Source organism: Castanea sativa, chromosome 8 (genome assembly GCF_040712315.1).
Source record: "Castanea sativa cultivar Marrone di Chiusa Pesio chromosome 8, ASM4071231v1".
In the NCBI taxonomy this organism is placed as follows: domain Eukaryota; kingdom Viridiplantae; phylum Streptophyta; class Magnoliopsida; order Fagales; family Fagaceae; genus Castanea; species Castanea sativa.
Genome location: NC_134020.1, coordinates 42590006 through 42606605, shown reverse-complemented (window position 1 = coordinate 42606605; position 16600 = coordinate 42590006). Strand labels below are relative to the sequence as shown.

Genomic DNA, 16600 nt, shown 5'->3' with positions numbered 1-16600 from the left:
TCTAGACGCTTCTTTACAATCATTACAATAATTATGAATGAGAAAATTCCAATTCAAGGAAACCCATAAAAGTGAAGTTGTTTCGATTACAGTAAAGGTTGAAAAAAAAAAAAAAATTGTGTCCCTGACTTTTGATTAAAAAATTGAGGAGGGTTGGATGACTATGACACAATCCATATCTTATTGAAAGGTAAACCAATGGATGAACAAAAGGTGACTAAAGTCATGAACACGTTGAAAAATTCACAAGATGAAACTAAAAACAATAAAACTATATCTTTCTCAAAAAAAATAAAATAAAATAAAAAACAATAAAACTATATAAACGCAATCATTATTCCTTAAAAGCCAGGAAGTAAGGCATATAAGGAAAAGAAATACATTTATTTTTGTTTAATTACAAAAGAAACTAAAACGATGCACACAGAATTTAGTCAACATCCAAAGAAACCAAAAGACAAAACTTTTTTTTGGTACATATTCAAATTCCCTTCTCTCTTTTTTTTTTTTGTTTTTTGTTTTGTCTTTTAGGCCTTTGGAACACAAAATGGAAATACGGTTTTTTTTTTTTTTTTTGGGTTGAGAAGAATGGAAATTTGGTCTTGAAACAAAGAACAGAGAATAACTAGGGATTTCAAAGCAGAAATTGATTACTCCTGCTTCTGAATGAGCTATAGACTGAACATAGATTATGAACTTTTGTCCCTTTAACTACTTCTCTGGTTCCTTCTCTTTGACTTTGAGCTTCTCAGGTTCTATCATGTCTGTGATCATTGGATCATCTCTGAACTTCTTATATATGTCACCACTGTAAAACTCACGAGTTCTCACTACCAAAATGAGTGAAACTAGAGCTCCAAAGAGTGTACCAGCAGCCAAAATGATGAAAGGTAGCCTATAGCAGTGTGTCCCAATGCAAGTGAGCTCCTTCACAGATGACCTAGTAAGACCCTTCTTTGCTAAATCCTTTATTGCCTCTCTATCATAAAGGAACCCGGTTACCTTTACATTGAGGATATAGGACCCAAGTGGACTAGCCAATTGACCACAATTGAACAATGTAGAGTAATACTTAAGGCCAAAGAGCTCAGAAATGATTGCAAATAGCAATGGCAATTGTGCACCAAATGAGAATCCAATGATGATTGATGCTACATACACAGCACCAGGGCCTGGGAAGGCAACGAGCAAGTGGCCTAGGCATGACAAAAGAAGCACAAATGTCATCATAAGCGGGCGGGGAATTTTGTATTTTAGCATTAGCGTTTCTGAGACAAAGCCGGAGAAGACCCTGCCAAAGTAATTCCATATGCTGACCAGCGATACAAAAGTACTAACAGTTTTAGTTGGATATCCTAATGATTCTCCAATCTGTCCCAAGTTGTCAACTGCTGTCAAGCTTCCTCCGAGTCCAAATAGCGTGGCGAGGAACAGAATCCCCATGTCCCAGCTCAGGAGTGCTTGCAGTATGGTGTAGTCTTCTCCTCTTGGTGGTTTTTTACATATGTCTGCAAAACAAGATGTGTGGTTTTCGACTTCTGGAGGTTGTGATTGTGGTGGTGAAGGTGCTGGTGGTGGCGACTTTTTTAACTGAGTTTCTGGTGGATTTTCAACAGGCACCTCATCTCTAGCAGAAGCAGCCTTTTTCTTGAGGTTCCAGAGGGCTGCCTCTTCTCTAATTGCAATTAAGAGTGGAACAAAGAGCATGAACCAAGACACTGTGGCGCTTGCTGCATAGGCTCCCTTGGAGAAAGTAACCGTCTTCTCAAGTAGAGTCATAACCATGAGGAACAAAGCAAGTACAATTGACACATAGAGGAAATGATAGAAGACTCTGATCTCATTTGGTTGCCTCGCAGTATGCAATATTCGGATTGTATATACAAACACAATGGATAATGCCGCTGGAAGCCACGCAATTAGAAGAATAAGAGACTTAGCATCGGTTCCATAGATAGCCAAGTAAAGCTGTGTCATTACAGCTCCACTTAGCCCAACAAATCCCTTCAACAAACCCAACAAAATTCCTCTGCCTTCAGGGAAGTTCTTGACACATGTGACAAGAGCTCCCGTATTTGCAAAGTTCTGTGAATTGGCTCCAACGCATATGTATATGCACATATGCCAGACCCGTGGTTTGGGTATTTTGCCCATCACAGCTAGCCATATCATGAAGTATCCTGCAAAGTTCATAGCTGCGCCGATTATTAACACAAACCAAGTTGGTGTTACCTCAGCTATTAGCCCAGACAGGACACCAATATTGGCTCCAAGGTCCTTGAAGAAGCCAAGAAGATTGAGTGTGGTTTGGTCATAACCAAGTGAAGCTTTTATCTGTTTGGAGTAGATTCCAAACAGATATGTTGCACCAGCACCGGTCATGATCAGAAAGGAAGCAAACACCGTGAACCATCGTCCCTTTACCACTTGCACGGTAAATGGTAATATTTCACTGCCCCTGATTCCGCCACCACTGCTTGATGTGTAGCCCATTCTTGCTCTCTGATTATGGATGTTAAAAAAGTGTATAGGAAATTAAGGAAAAAAATTTGCCTATATGGTATTGGTTTGAAACCAGAGGGACATTGAGAGATTAATTAGATTGCAGAAATGGGAAGAGACCACATTAGAGTTTGGCAAATGAGTGGTGGTGGAAGAAACTTCGGATACTCGGTGGATAGCATTATTGAAAGAAAAAAAATGCAATGGTACTTGGCTATAAATAAGTGAACATCTATGGTTAGTTTATGTGGGGGCTTTAATCTAAACGGTGGGAGCTGCAAGGATCAGATGTAAAGTGAAAGGTCTCTATTCTTGGAACTAATGGATTGTGTCTTTTGACAGCTATATTTAACTAACATTGATGACTATGATTTAGAAAATGTCATCTGGATTAACTTGGTGGTTATGAAAAATTGCAAGTAATATTTGAATTTCGATTGTACTAAGGTCCCTTTTTTGTTGACTGTTGAATTGGCCTGGACATATGAGGACAGAGAATTAGATTCGGTATCAAATCTTTTAGGAATTTAGTCCCACATTTAGCAATCTGATCTGTTCAAGCTGCAGATAAAACTCGCAATATCCTAGAAAATTTCGCCTGGATTTACGCAGTGACCATGAAATTTGTTTTTTTTTTTTCTTTATTTGTTGAGAATCTCCCAGTTATGAAATTCAAGTAAGAAAAATAAGACAAGTAGAAAATATTTTCACAATAAATTCTAACATTGTTATTAGTTGTTATTGATGGGAAAAAAAAATTCAGTAATGAATTCAAATTCGAACTAAAAACCACTAAATATTAATTATAATTTGTTGTAAAAGTATCATAGATGTAAGGGTAACACTTCTATTGAAGTAAATATTTCAATTTCAAAAATTCCAAGACCACATAAAGACTCGTTACTTTTGCCACAATTGTTCACATGGCAAATGATAAGTGGTCGAAAAAAAGTAGGGGATTTATTTCAAAGTGATAGGCCATCAATCATAACTTTCCATGTATGATAGTTGTGTTTCTTTATGTGATACTAAAATTACTCTTTATGAATGGTAATAACATCCATTTTTGTTGACGGTTGAGTTGGTTTGGACATGTGAAGGCCTTAGATTTAGGAATCACAAAGCTTTTAGGAAGCTAATTAGTTATTAGTCCCATATTTGGCACTCTAATCTATTCAAGTATTTAGATAAAATTGAATAACGAATAACTATCCGTGACTCATTTTGTTTTAGTCAAGTCATTTAGGGTATGTTTGGTAATTGTTTTTTCCCCTTATTTTCTGTTTTTAAAAACAATTTTCTATTTTTGAAACTAAAAAACTTGTTTGGCAATTCAAAACGGACAAAAAACAAAAAACTATTCTCAAAACTCAATTTGTGAAAAAAACTAAAAACATGCAAAAGGCTGTTTACAATTTCTAATTTTCAAAAGTCAATAAAAATACTCATTTAATTTAATGAATTTAACTCATTTAATGAGTTATCATTAGAGTTCAAATCTTAACAACAACATATTTTAGTATTTTCAATTTTTTTCTTCAAAAAACTATCTTTTTAATTTCAACTAACCAAACATGTTTTTTATTTCAAAAATACAAGAAAATTGTTTTTTCTTTATATTCTCAAAAACAAGTTTTTGAAAATAAAAAACAAAAACTATTACCAAACATAACCTTAATATCTAATTACATTATCCTAGAAATAAAATTAGTAATAATTTTAAATAATCATTTTTTTTGTGGAGAAAATATAAATAATCATCTTGATCCTATAAATAGGTTCTTTCCAGGAATGGAAGAGGACTAATCTGAGAGTTATTTCTATTTATATATAATTCTTATTACATTTCTTGGTTGAGATATTATATATTTAGATTATGGGATTAAGTGCAACAACGAGCCAGGGATTCTCAACTAAAAAAGGATTATGGGATTAAGTAAATGAGTCATGTGCTCGACAGCTTGGATTAGCCAAATCTAGGAATTCGAGCAAGTGATGAATGATACAAACGAATATTTTTAAACTTCCTTGGCAACAAATAAATAAAAATTAGACTTCTTACTTTTAAATTACTATTTTTTTCTATGAATCCTTTAAAATTAATTCACTCTCGAGTCTCGGCTCAACCACACAATTGGCTCAATGCCCATCTTAATCGCCACTTGATATGGCCTGCTTTTTTAATTGTCATGTTTGAAGTTAGATTTTGCTCTTAACTCGAGGCTATGGAACCCTTTTATAGCAAGGTAGGGATATATTAGCCCAATAGCTAGCATAGGGTCAAGTTTAAATCTACCCTGTGTTGTGTGTAAGTTAAATCTTCTACTTATATTACAAACTTCTTAATTATAGTTAGTGTATGATTAGTTTAAGATTTAGCCTACTATATATACTTATATTAGATTTATTGTAACAAAAGATTATATTAAACTCATATATATTAAAGATATATTAGACATATTAATCCATAGAATAGACTCAAGCCCACATCTACTTTGTGTGCTAGGCAAATCTTTTTATGTGTACTAAAAGTCTAGGGTTTAGCCTACTGTACGAGGTGTTACTCTCCCTCAAGCCCATTATTCATAAAAACTCATTTTAATGGTGCCACGTTTAAGACTTTGCGCTTGTCAGGCCCTGGCTCTTAGGACACCATGCGTAGTCGCGTGTACTATTGGGCCCATGAACTCAGCCCAACTAAACTTTGACACCCATCAAAAGCCCGAAACCATGAGATAAAGCCATTTATGACATGAACGGCGAAGGTGAGATCCTACCTGGCCGGGGAATGCAATGTCCTGGGAAGATGAGTTCCAGGATGCTCGGCATCACCTAGGGAGTATCGCTGTCGAGCAGTCCCTCTAACGGTGGAATTAGTTCCAATGCCACTCTCACCACCTCCTACTCCCAACTAAAGACCTAATTAAGGGTAATAGCATTGGACCTCTCTTCCCACTCACCACGAAAATAATCATAATTCTTACACTAACCTTGGGCTATAAATAAGATACGAGAATTTGAGAGGAGGGGTTGGCAATTGGGGAGTAATTACTGAGAAAAGAGGGTGACCATTCTAAGAGAAAAAGGGAGAGCAATTCTGAGTGTAGAGAAAATAAGGATACTTGGGTTACTAGGAATAGAAACACCCATAGTAGGAAACCCAAAGCCTACAATACAAATAGATTGTGAGCCCAGATAGAGGTTGGGCCAAATAGCCACTTTTTGGGTACGCACACCTACTATATATATACTCATATTATGGTTTATTGTAACATAAGTTATTGTACAAGTACTACACTCTTATATGATAGAGATGTAGCTTTTAAGAGTTTCTTTCGTAGATGTAGGCCGACAAGGCTAAACCATGCAATCCTTATATTCTTGTGTTCCTATTCTATACTTTCTCTTCCGCATTTACTCTAGCTTGTTCAACATGGCATACATCAATGCTATTATTTAAAAATATATTAAAGATCGATGTAACTCTTAAGGGTTGCATTCATGGACATAGGCTGTCAAATTGAACCACTGTATTACTCTACTCTATGCTTCTACTTCCGCATCTATTTTAACATATTTAACTATACTTGTAAGGCCACAATTCGCACCCGAACCCAACAACATGAAGGGTGTAGGCCCAAAAAGCCCTATACAATGAAATTTGTAGAGAGTGGGTTTGAAACCTAGGTTCTATGAATGTTGGATAACAAAAATGATGGGCTAGATCCCCAATTTATTTGCGACGAACTGATTATATAATAAAAACTCTCTTCAGACGTAAGCCAAAGATAACTTGTATTGCCTTTCCTTGTTTTAAGAATAGATTACAATTGAAGGCGGTGTATATAGTATTCTTTCTCTTTTTTCTTCGACCCCCCTACTTGAATGCCTTTCTCTTCCTTTTATATCATCCTCCTTCTTCCCTCCATCTTCCACATATGGCTCAGATCACCAATCTAGATACTTGTCCCATCCACCATCCTCTTGAAGTCTTCAAACAATAGTGTAAGGTTGATTTCTACTGTTCAGAGGTCATTTCTTCATTAATGCGGCCAAAGAGGTAGGTGCAGAGTCTTTAATGCGGTGGTAGCAGTTTTCTCTAAGATATTTCTCATTCACTCTTTCTTTCTGTGTCCTTATGGAACACATCTTTATCCACCAGACCTCCTAGAATATCCTTATAAACGTCACGGCGTATAGTATAGTCTTCACTTCATATAGCCGAGGAAATGCCCTTCCTCGGACTACTTCCACCAACCTCATTTGCAACAGTTTTCTTATGGGCCTTTAAATACTGCATCGTCACTACTCTTAAACCTTCCTCGGACAAATTAATCTCCTTGGATTAGGCCTAAGGCCCAAGAACATGTCCTGACCTTTTCAACCTCACAATAGCCCCTCAAAAATTCATTTTTCTCCCATCCAAGGAGAAAAGTGAAGTTTTGACTCAACATCACAGCCTTCGCACGCTTCTCAAACTATTACACGTGAGAATGTCATTTCGCTTCTTTTGAAACTGCTCTTGATGCCTCGAAATCCATAACGCCCCTATTAATTGCTCCAAGTAACGTCTTGTCCTCCACGTCCAACGGTGAGATACATATTCAACAGTCTGGGTTTTTCCTCAAAATTTGAGTGGGATAACTCTCATTCATTGCCACCTCGCATATATCAAAACACCTAGGAAGTGGCGACTCAACTCATTACTCCAGAAATCAATCAAATCCGAAGACTCCCTCCTTTTTCTCCTCTCAAGAAGCTCGCGAAGAATTGTCTACTCATTTCTCGTAAGTTTTCACTCTTTTAAATTCTTTTTCTCCTCGGCTGTAGTCCTCGGCCATTAATTGTATCCCTTCCCTTTCTAAATTTCCATTTTTACTCCAACCAAATGGATAGATTCAAATGTCTAGTAGATAGTGACGCCGACATGGAGGGTTTTCGAGCCAAATATTGCATCCCTCAGGAAGTGAGTTTGAGATATTGCCCCCCAAAAGCCATAGCTGAAGATAGGAAAGAAGGGGAAGTTGTCATTCCTATAACCGCATTTTTGGAGGGTGGAATGACACTTCCCTTGAAGAACGTAACCAATGAATACCTGCGTAATCATAGATTATGCCCAGACCAATGTACACCTAACATGTTTAAAATATTAGGTTGTGTCGACGCTCTTAACGAGCAAATGAGTTTGAGACTCACATGGCATGACGTTGCCCACATGTATGAGTGTCACAAACTTAAAGGCGTAGGGTATTACCTCAAGTCTAAGTCTAGCATCGTTAGGCTTATATCATGTCTTCCCAAATCTAACAAAGGCATGAAGGACGACTACTTAATCGCCTCTAGGAAGTGGTACAACAGTCCTCATTGTTCAATCGAAGAGGGAAAACGAGGTGTGATTCCATAGGATTTAGGTCCCTTGGCCTGGGGTTTAGTTCTCCTAACTTTATCATTTAGATCTATATCGTATCTTAGTTTCCTTTTTATTTGACGTTTATTGTTGATCTAACCATATTTAGTTCATCGGACATTTTTTCAGATAAACAGCACGTATCGCCTCCCTTAAGCCTGTCCAGTATCGCAGACTTCAATAGAGTTTTAAGATTCGAGGTATTCATGAACGAAGACCTGCAGGTGAGGGTAGCCCATCTCATCTTGGGATATGAACTGCTATCAACTACCTTCCAAGATATTGGTAATGCAATCATCGTAGGTGACCGGAGACGTAGAAGGATAGATGTCTTGAAACCAGATTTCCTTGCTCCACACGATTTACCGGACGACCCTTCCGTCATCCTATACGTACGCCCACTAAAAGCAGCCCCTCCTCGAGTGCAACTTGAGGCAACAACCATCCGAGAAGAGCCCACATCTCCTCACCTGTCCCTTGAGGAGGAAATCGATCAGTTTCGACTTGAAGAAGCAAAGAAACCTCCAAAGGTCTATGTTGTCAACATCTCAGATGAAGAAAACGAACCTACCAAGAGTTCTGGTATCAAAGGCTTCATAGTTGCATGTGTAGACAACAACTCTGAGGAAGAAGAATAAGAAATGTCTCCACAGCCAGAGACAAGCTTGAGGGATCTGCTTACCCAAAGGGGCAAGCAAGCCACTGTGAAAGATGCTTCGGGATCCCAACCTCTTGCGAATCTCCCTCCCCCACCTCTTCCTCCAGGCTCTCTCATTGTCGTACCCAATCTTAAGAAAAAGAAAAGAGTGAGTGAGGTTGAGGAAGAAGAGTTGGCCCAGTAGAAGAAACAAAAACAACAAAAAGTGTCAAAGGGCCAGACACGAGCTTCCTCAGTGGAGAGCAGGAGGAGCCATGATTTGGCCGAGGTGCACCACACTCAATCCCAGTGGTCACCTTCTTTGGAATTGGATGGGACTCCTATTTCCCGCCATGCCTCCATAAGGGAGTTCCAAAAAGGGCATGCTCACTACCTGGCCGAGGCCCTAGAGCAACCCATCTTGCTGCCCAAGGACATGAAGGCCCTGAAGACGATGAGGCAACCAGATCTTTTTCTATCCCTAAAAAGGGATTTAGCTTTGGTACGTATTGTTTGATTCCCTTATATTTGCAATTTACTTTCTGTTAACCCTTCTTAAACATATACACACCCTTAGGTTATTCTTCATAATGCCCTTGTTCAACATCCTTGTGCAGGTTGTCTAGGAGGTTTTTGTAGCGGAGAAATGGGTGGAGGACGCTCGGAACAATGCTAAAGTTGAGGCCAACATCCGGATCGAGACTGAAAAAGCTCTTGGCCTAACCAAGGAGGAGGAGAAGAAGAAGCATGCTGACAAGCTGGTGGAAGAGGTAAAATTAAGGAGGAGCGTTGAGGCTCATACTATAGAGGAGACTGTGGATGCTGCATCGCTTGCTTCCTTCAATAAGGGAGTTGAAGAAACGCAAATCTGATTGGCCGAAGAACTAGCTGAGGTGTGTAGGGAGTATTGCCAGCAGGTGTGGGCTAAAGCCTTTAATGTTGCAGGGGTCCCTGCTACCTCAGAGTGGAGAAAGGCTGAAAACATGTGGATCCCCCCAGACATCCGTGTGATTGAAGCCATTCCTCCTCCTCTTACTGCCTCCGAGTCGGTGCCTCCTACTTAACCTTTAACTGTCCAGGGCTCTCTTCCACTCGCTAAAGCGCCTACAGGCTCAGACCAGGCTGCAGTCTAGGATGAGAAGACGAGTCTAAACAAGAAGGCTGACCAGGGTGATCCTCCACTTAGGGCGAAAGACAAAGGAAAGCAAATTATGACCCTGTCCGAGACCAAATCTGCAAATGCTCCCCTAGTCATCAAGGAAGTGGCTCCTAAATCCAAAGAGACTAGACCAAAAGGGGCGGAGGATAAAACAAAGGAAGTTGAGACAAAGTCCAAAGAGGACCCTCCATTGAAAACCAAGACATGAACAACCTAGGACCCTCTCTCAACTTTTGGCCTAACCTCCAGATAGCTCTTCTTTATTACAAACTTACTATTGTTATCCTGTCCTATGTTTTTTTTTATTTCCAATGTAATCAAGTACATTTATAATGACAAGTTCAAGATTTTGATCTTTGCTTCATTGCAAATTTCACTCACTAGGAATGTTTAACTCTTTATCTTAGTACAATTCATATACATAGTATGAATAACTTAGTATTCAAATAAATGGGGTAGATCTCTATAATGTCTTAGTTAATATCAGTAATTTGACATGGAAATAATTTCATCTCATTGACCTAAGCCATCAGTGGCCAACCTGTATATTGAAAGTGTACTATTTAATATGCAACAGCAAACAGTTAAGTACATAAAAATGTACCTGAACCCAAAACAAGAGGAATATGGTCTGAGGCTGGATCTTATCTGAAATTTAGGCACAAAAGTAAATCATCATTTTCACCAAGGAATATGGTCCGAGAACTAAGACATGGCAACAACTCTACTTGATTCTTAGAAAAATGAACTGAAATGTTAATTTCCCCAAAGTAGATGGTCCAAAGACCAGACGTAACTAAGGTTCTGTTTAATACTTAATAAAAATATCAATTTTCACAAAGTATGTGGTTCGAGGAGTCAAACATGACTAAGTTTCTGTTTGATACATAGAAAATGAATTGAAGTGTTAATTTCCCCAAAGTAGATGATCCGAGGACCATACGTAATTAAGGTTTTGTTTAACACTTAATAAAAATATCAATTTCCACAAGGTATGTGGTCCGAGGAGTCAGGCATGACCAAGTTTCTATTTGATACTTAGAAAAATGAACTGAAGTATTAATTTCCCCAAAGTAGATGATCTGAGGACCAGATGCAACTAATGTCATGTTTAACACTTAATAAAAATATTAATTTCCACAAGGTACGTGGTCCGAGGAGCCAGGTATGACCAAGTTTCTGTTTGATACTTAGAAAAATGAACTGATAATTAATGCAACACAATATCAACAGGAATAAGATGGCATAAACACCTTTCATTAATAATAATAGATTCGTAGGTTATTTACATTTCAGGGACGTGGTACAACCTTTCCATCTAAGTCTGCAAGATAATACGCCCCTATACCAGCTACCAAAGTAATTCGATAAGGTCCTTCCCAGTTAGGTCCCAATTTTCCCCATGTTGGGTTTTTAGCAGTACCCAATACCTTCCTTAACACCAAGTCTCCAGGGGCAAGTGGCCTTAACTTCACATGGGAATCATATCCCTATTTGAGTTTATGCTGATAATAAGCTAGCTGAACCATGACATTCTCTCGTCGTTCCTCAACTAAGTCTAGGCTTTTCTCTAGTAAGTTGTCGTTATTACTTGGAATGAAAGAGCTCGTTCTTAGTGTCGGAGACACAGTTTCTAAAGGGATTACAGCCTCGGCCCCATAAGTTATAGAGAAAAGTGTATCTCTAGTGGATCTTCGAGGTGTAGTTCGATATGTCCACAAAACATATGTCAATTCTTCCACCCATCTTCCCTTGGCATTAGCCAGCCTTTTCTTGAGTCCACTGACTATAACTTTATTGACTGCCTCGGCTTGCCCATTTTCTTGCGGATAAGCCGGAGTGGAATATCTATTAGTGATGCCTAAATCACAACAGTACCTTCTGAAGGTCTTACTATCGAATTGCAGGCTGTTATTGGATATAAGAGTATAAGGGATACCGAACCTAGTGACAATGTTTTTCTAAAAAAACTTCTTTGCATCCACATCTCTAATGTTTGACAATGGCTCAGCCTCAACCCATTTAGTGAAATAATATGTTCCAATGAGCAACCATCTTCTATTCCCTGCTAACTTTGGAAAAGGTCCAACAATGTCCAGGCCCCATTGAGCAGAAGGCCAAGCACTAGACAGAGGATTAAGGACACCTCCTAGTTGATGAATGTTGGGAGCAAATCTCTGGCATTGGTCACACTTCTTTTCATAATCTTTGGCTTCTCTCTGCATATTGGGCCACCAATATCCCTAGGTAAGAGCTCTATGAGCTAAAGACCTTCCTCCTGTGTGACTTCCACAAATCTCTTCATGCAACTCCTCCAAAAGTAATTTTGTTGCTTCAAGATATATACACAGCAAATATGGTCCTGAAAATGAGTGTTTGTACAACTTTTGATCCTCAGATAGCCAAAATCGAGGTGCTTTTCTGCGTACTTTATTTGCTTCAGATTTCTCCTCGAGCAAAACATCATTTTTAAGGAAGGATACTATAGGATCCATCCAGCTAGGTCCCACCCATATCTGATGAACCCGAATGATGTCATAATGCATTCTAGAGGGCTTACACAAGTCTTCAACAAGGATGACCTGAGGTAGGCTTTGTGCTGAGGACGTTGCAAGGGTAGCCAGGGAATCAGCATGGGTATTCATACTCCGAGAGACATGCACCAAAGTAAAAGATTCAAACTTTGATTGTAAATACTTGACCCGAGCCAAGTATTCTTGCATCCTTGGATCTCTAGCCTCTAACTTCCCTTCTACGTAGCCCACCACCGGTTGTGAATCTGAGAACATTTGCACTGTTTTTCCGCCCATTTTTTGAACCATATCCATCCCTACCAGTAGCGCTTCATATTCTGCTTCATTGCTGGTAGTCGAGAACCCCAGTCTCAAGGATTTCTCAAAAGTAAACTCCTTAGGAGACACCAGAACTAACCCCACGCCAGATCCTCTTTGGTTTGCTGCTCCATCAACATACACTCTCCACACCAAAGGTTCTTTACATGAGATCATGCCAACTGATTTTTCATTAATGGCCAAGCCTTTAACATTCTCTTCTAATGAGGGCTCTACAAATTCCGCCACCAAATCAGCAAGGACCTGGCCCTTTATGGAAGTGCGAGGCATATACTTGATATCAAAAGCCCCCAGGATGGTACCCCATTTAGCAATCCTCCTCGTGTAATCAACGCTTCGAAGTACTGACTTAAGAGGAAGTTGAGTTAAAACAACTGTATGAGATTGGAAATAATGGGGAAGCTTACGTGTAGCATGCACTACCACTAGGACAACTTTTTCCAAAGGTAGATAATGCACCTCGACCTCATGTAAGAATTTTCTCACGTAATAAATTGGCCTCTGCACATTATTATCAACCCAAATCAAAACCAAACTGACAGCATGATTAGCCACGACAATATATGCAAACAGTACTTCATCAACTTCTGGCCGAGACATAATGGGTGGTCGCGAAAGATAATCCTTGAGCTGTTGAAAAGCTAAAGCACATTCCTCGATCCATTCAAATCCTTTCCACTTATTCAGTAACTAGAAGAAAAGCCTGCACCTGTTTGCAGACCAAGAGCTGAACCGGTTGAGAGTAGCAATCATCCCAGTTAACCTTTGAACCTCCTTAGGATTCCAAGGTGGCTGTAAGTTATTGATTGCTTTGACCTGTGCAAGATTGACCTCAATTCCCCAATGAGTTACCATATAACCCAGAAACTTTCCAGATCCTACACCAAAAGAGCACTTGGAAGTATTAAGACGTAATTGATACTTCCTTAGTGTCTGAAAATATCATTCAAATCTTCCACATGCATGGAAACTGTTTTACTTTTCACCACTATGTCATCCACATACACTTCAATAGTCCTCCCCAACTGTGGTTCAAACATCCTAGTCATCATCCTTTGATAGGTAGTCCCTGCGTTTTTCAAACCAAAAGGCATTACCTTATAATGATAATTCCCTGTAGGAATAACAAAGGCTGTCTTCTCCTGATCATCTAAAGCCAAAGATAATTGGTGGTAACCTTGGAAAGCATCCAAGAAACTCATCTGAGGATGCCCATTGTCGCATCCACCAACTGATCTATACGAGGCATTGGAAATAAATATTTAGGACAAGCTTTGTTCAAATCTGTGAAGTTTACACACACTCTCCACTTCCCGTTCTTTTTCTTTACTACCACTGTATAAGCCAACCATTCTGGATAGAATACTTCTTTAATAGCACCAGCCTTTTTGAGCTTAAGCACTTCTTCCTTAACAGCCTTGGAATGCTCCTTAGAGGAACGCCGAGGTGGTTGCCTCCTCGGAACGATAGCCGGATTGATGTTCAAGTAATGACAAATAAAACTCGGATCAACCCTTGGTGCCTCATAAGCATCCCAAGCAAATACATCTACATTTTTTCTGAAAAACGTAACTAGCTCCAATTTCTCCTGAAGTGGCAACTGGACTCTCACCTGAAAGAATTTTTCAAGATCATCATCTATAGGAACTTTCTCTAATCCCTTACACGCAGCTTCCTCTACTACTGCCGCATTGGGCGCAGTCAGAGACATTAATTGCTATGAGCCCTCCGTAGCCGAGGCCGAGGACTCTGGCCCAAGCTGATGCAGAACTGCAGCTGCTATACACTGTCTAGCCACAGACTGGCTCCCAATAATTTCCTTGATCAGTCCCCTAGACGGGAACTTCACCTTGACGTGTAGAGTTGAGGAAATGACACCTATAGCATGCAGCCAAGGCCTTGCTACAATAGCCGTATAAGGAGAATAAGCGTCTACCACAATGAAATCTACATCTACAACCTATGGACCTGATTGCACAAGTAATTGAATTTGCCCTTTTGGTATGACAGCTTTCCCTTCAAAGCTTATCAGTGGCGAATCGTAAGCCGTAAGATCCTTGAGCTTTAAGTTGAGCCCCTGAACAAGTCAGGGTACATAATATCTGCACCACTACCTTGGTCAGCCATTACCCTTCTCACGTCGTAGCCCCCTATCCTCAACGTAACAACCAAAGCATCATCATGCGGTTGGACAGTCACAATCTTGTATTCTTCCGAGAAACCTAAAATAGGTGGAGTATTCCCCTTAATCCTCTTTGGCTTAGAGTTAGACTCCTTGGCAAGAGTTTGTGACACAGACATCACCCTGGTAGGACGAGAACCAGTCCTACCAGGAGCAGCAAAAATAACATTGATTGTTCCTAGAGGAGGCCTTGATAAATTGTTCCCTTGGCTCACCGAACCTGAATTGCCTCCTTGCCCACTGGGATGATACAAAAATTGCTTCAACCTCCCCTCCTTAACCAACTACTCTAAATGATTCCACAGAGTCCTGCAATCTTCAGTGGTATGACCTCTGTCCTAATGATAGTGGCAATAAAGATTCTGATTACGCCTCAGAGGATCACCAACCATCTTATTGGGTCATTTGAAGTATGGTTCATTTCGGATTTTCTCCAACACTTGATGCACTGGTTCTCGGAATACATGTTAACCACCTATGGGACAATAGGACCAGATTGCCTAGCAAAATCTCTTCGAGGCCTATTATTGTTGTATCTGTTCGACCTGAAATCCCTCCTCTCTTGAGGGATACCCTTCGTTTTTCCCTTACCCTGTTGTTGATCTTCCTCAACCTGTTTGTACTCATCAATTCGATCCATGAACCGACATACACTCCTTATAGGCTTTTTGGTCAGAGATTTCCGCAAGTCGTGCTCAGTAGGGAGGCCAACCTTTAAAGTCCATATCGCTACATCATCAAAATCACCATCAATCTCATTGAACATTTCCCAGTACCTGTTAGAGTATGTTCTCAGGGTTTCTCCTTCTCTTATGGCCATGGACAATAATGAATCCAAAGGCCGAGGAACTCTACTGCAGGTGATGAAGCAGGACCCAAATGCCCTAGTGAGTTCCATGAAGGAATCAATAGAACCTGTCTTCAACCCATTAAACCATTTCATCGCAACAGGTCCCAAGCTAGAAGGAAAGCCTTTGCACATCAAAGTTTCATTCTTAGAGTGTACCGTCATCCTTTGATTGAAATGACTCATGTGTTCTACAGGGTCTGTTCGACCATTATAAATGGTGAACGTGGGTTGAGTGAACTGCCGTGGAAGCTTCCCCTTCTCCACCCTACGTGTGAAAGGTGACTTAGAAATTTGGTGTAACGCCCTACTCATAGCATAATTTCCTAAGCCTCTAGAGGAAGATTCCCTGCTCTGATGACCGTGAAGATGATCAAGAGGAGTTCTTGACCTAGACCTGTAGCCACTGCCCTGGCTATCTTCAGAAGAAGGGTGAGAAAAAGAGGGCGTTCGCCTTCGCCTCTCGCGGCGCAACTTCTTCTTCAAATGGTCAATTTCCTTCTGCATGTTCCTCGTGAGGGATTTTGCTTCCATCTCGTGAACGACTCCCCTCAGTGTGCTCTGTATGCATGCTACCCTCTCGATCTCCTCCCTGCTCAAGGTGCCAGGAGTGATCCTCATGCTAGGACCCCAAAGACTCTACATGATTTGGACCTAAGCCTGCTATAATGTTCCAATTCCTAAAACACAAGGTTTCCCACAAACGGCGCAAATTGTAAGGTCACAATTCGAACCCGAACCCAACAACATGAAGGGTGTAGGCCCAAAAAGCCCTATACAATGAAATTTGTAGAGTATGGGCTTGAAACCTAGGTTCTATGGATGTTGGATAACAAAAATGATAGGCTAGATCCCCAATTTATGTGCGACGAACTGATTATGTAATAAAAACTCTCTTCGAATGTAAGCCGAGGATGACTTGTATTGTCTTTCCTTGTTTTAAAAATAGATTACAATTGAAGGTGGTGTGTACAATATTTTTTCTCTTTTTTCTCCGATCCTCCTGCTTGAATG

General features: G+C 39.9%; 3 protein-coding genes across 3 annotated transcripts; all 3 read right to left on the bottom strand.

The window, feature by feature from the left end:
- Window positions 1-334: 334 nt before the first annotated feature.
- Window positions 335-2834, bottom strand: LOC142607668 (protein NUCLEAR FUSION DEFECTIVE 4). The gene has a single exon (XM_075779239.1). It carries the CDS (start codon window positions 2491-2493, stop codon window positions 712-714), a length of 1782 nt encoding a protein of 593 aa, XP_075635354.1. The 5' UTR covers window positions 2494-2834; the 3' UTR covers window positions 335-711.
- An 8163-nt stretch (window positions 2835-10997) lies between these two features.
- Window positions 10998-14268, bottom strand: LOC142606361 (uncharacterized). Its single transcript, XM_075777724.1, has 6 exons — window positions 13868-14268; window positions 13655-13793; window positions 13267-13490; window positions 12965-13092; window positions 12135-12769; window positions 10998-11195 (listed from the first exon to the last, which is right to left on the bottom strand). Exons 1-6 carry the CDS (start codon window positions 14266-14268, stop codon window positions 10998-11000), a joined length of 1725 nt encoding a protein of 574 aa, XP_075633839.1.
- Window positions 14269-14621: 353 nt separating this feature from the next.
- LOC142606360 (uncharacterized) lies at window positions 14622-16207 on the bottom strand. Its single transcript, XM_075777723.1, has 2 exons — window positions 15224-16207; window positions 14622-15023 (listed from the first exon to the last, which is right to left on the bottom strand). The coding sequence occupies exons 1-2, from the start codon at window positions 16205-16207 to the stop codon at window positions 14622-14624; spliced, it is 1386 nt and encodes a 461-aa protein (XP_075633838.1).
- Between the last annotated feature and the right edge of the window lie 393 nt (window positions 16208-16600).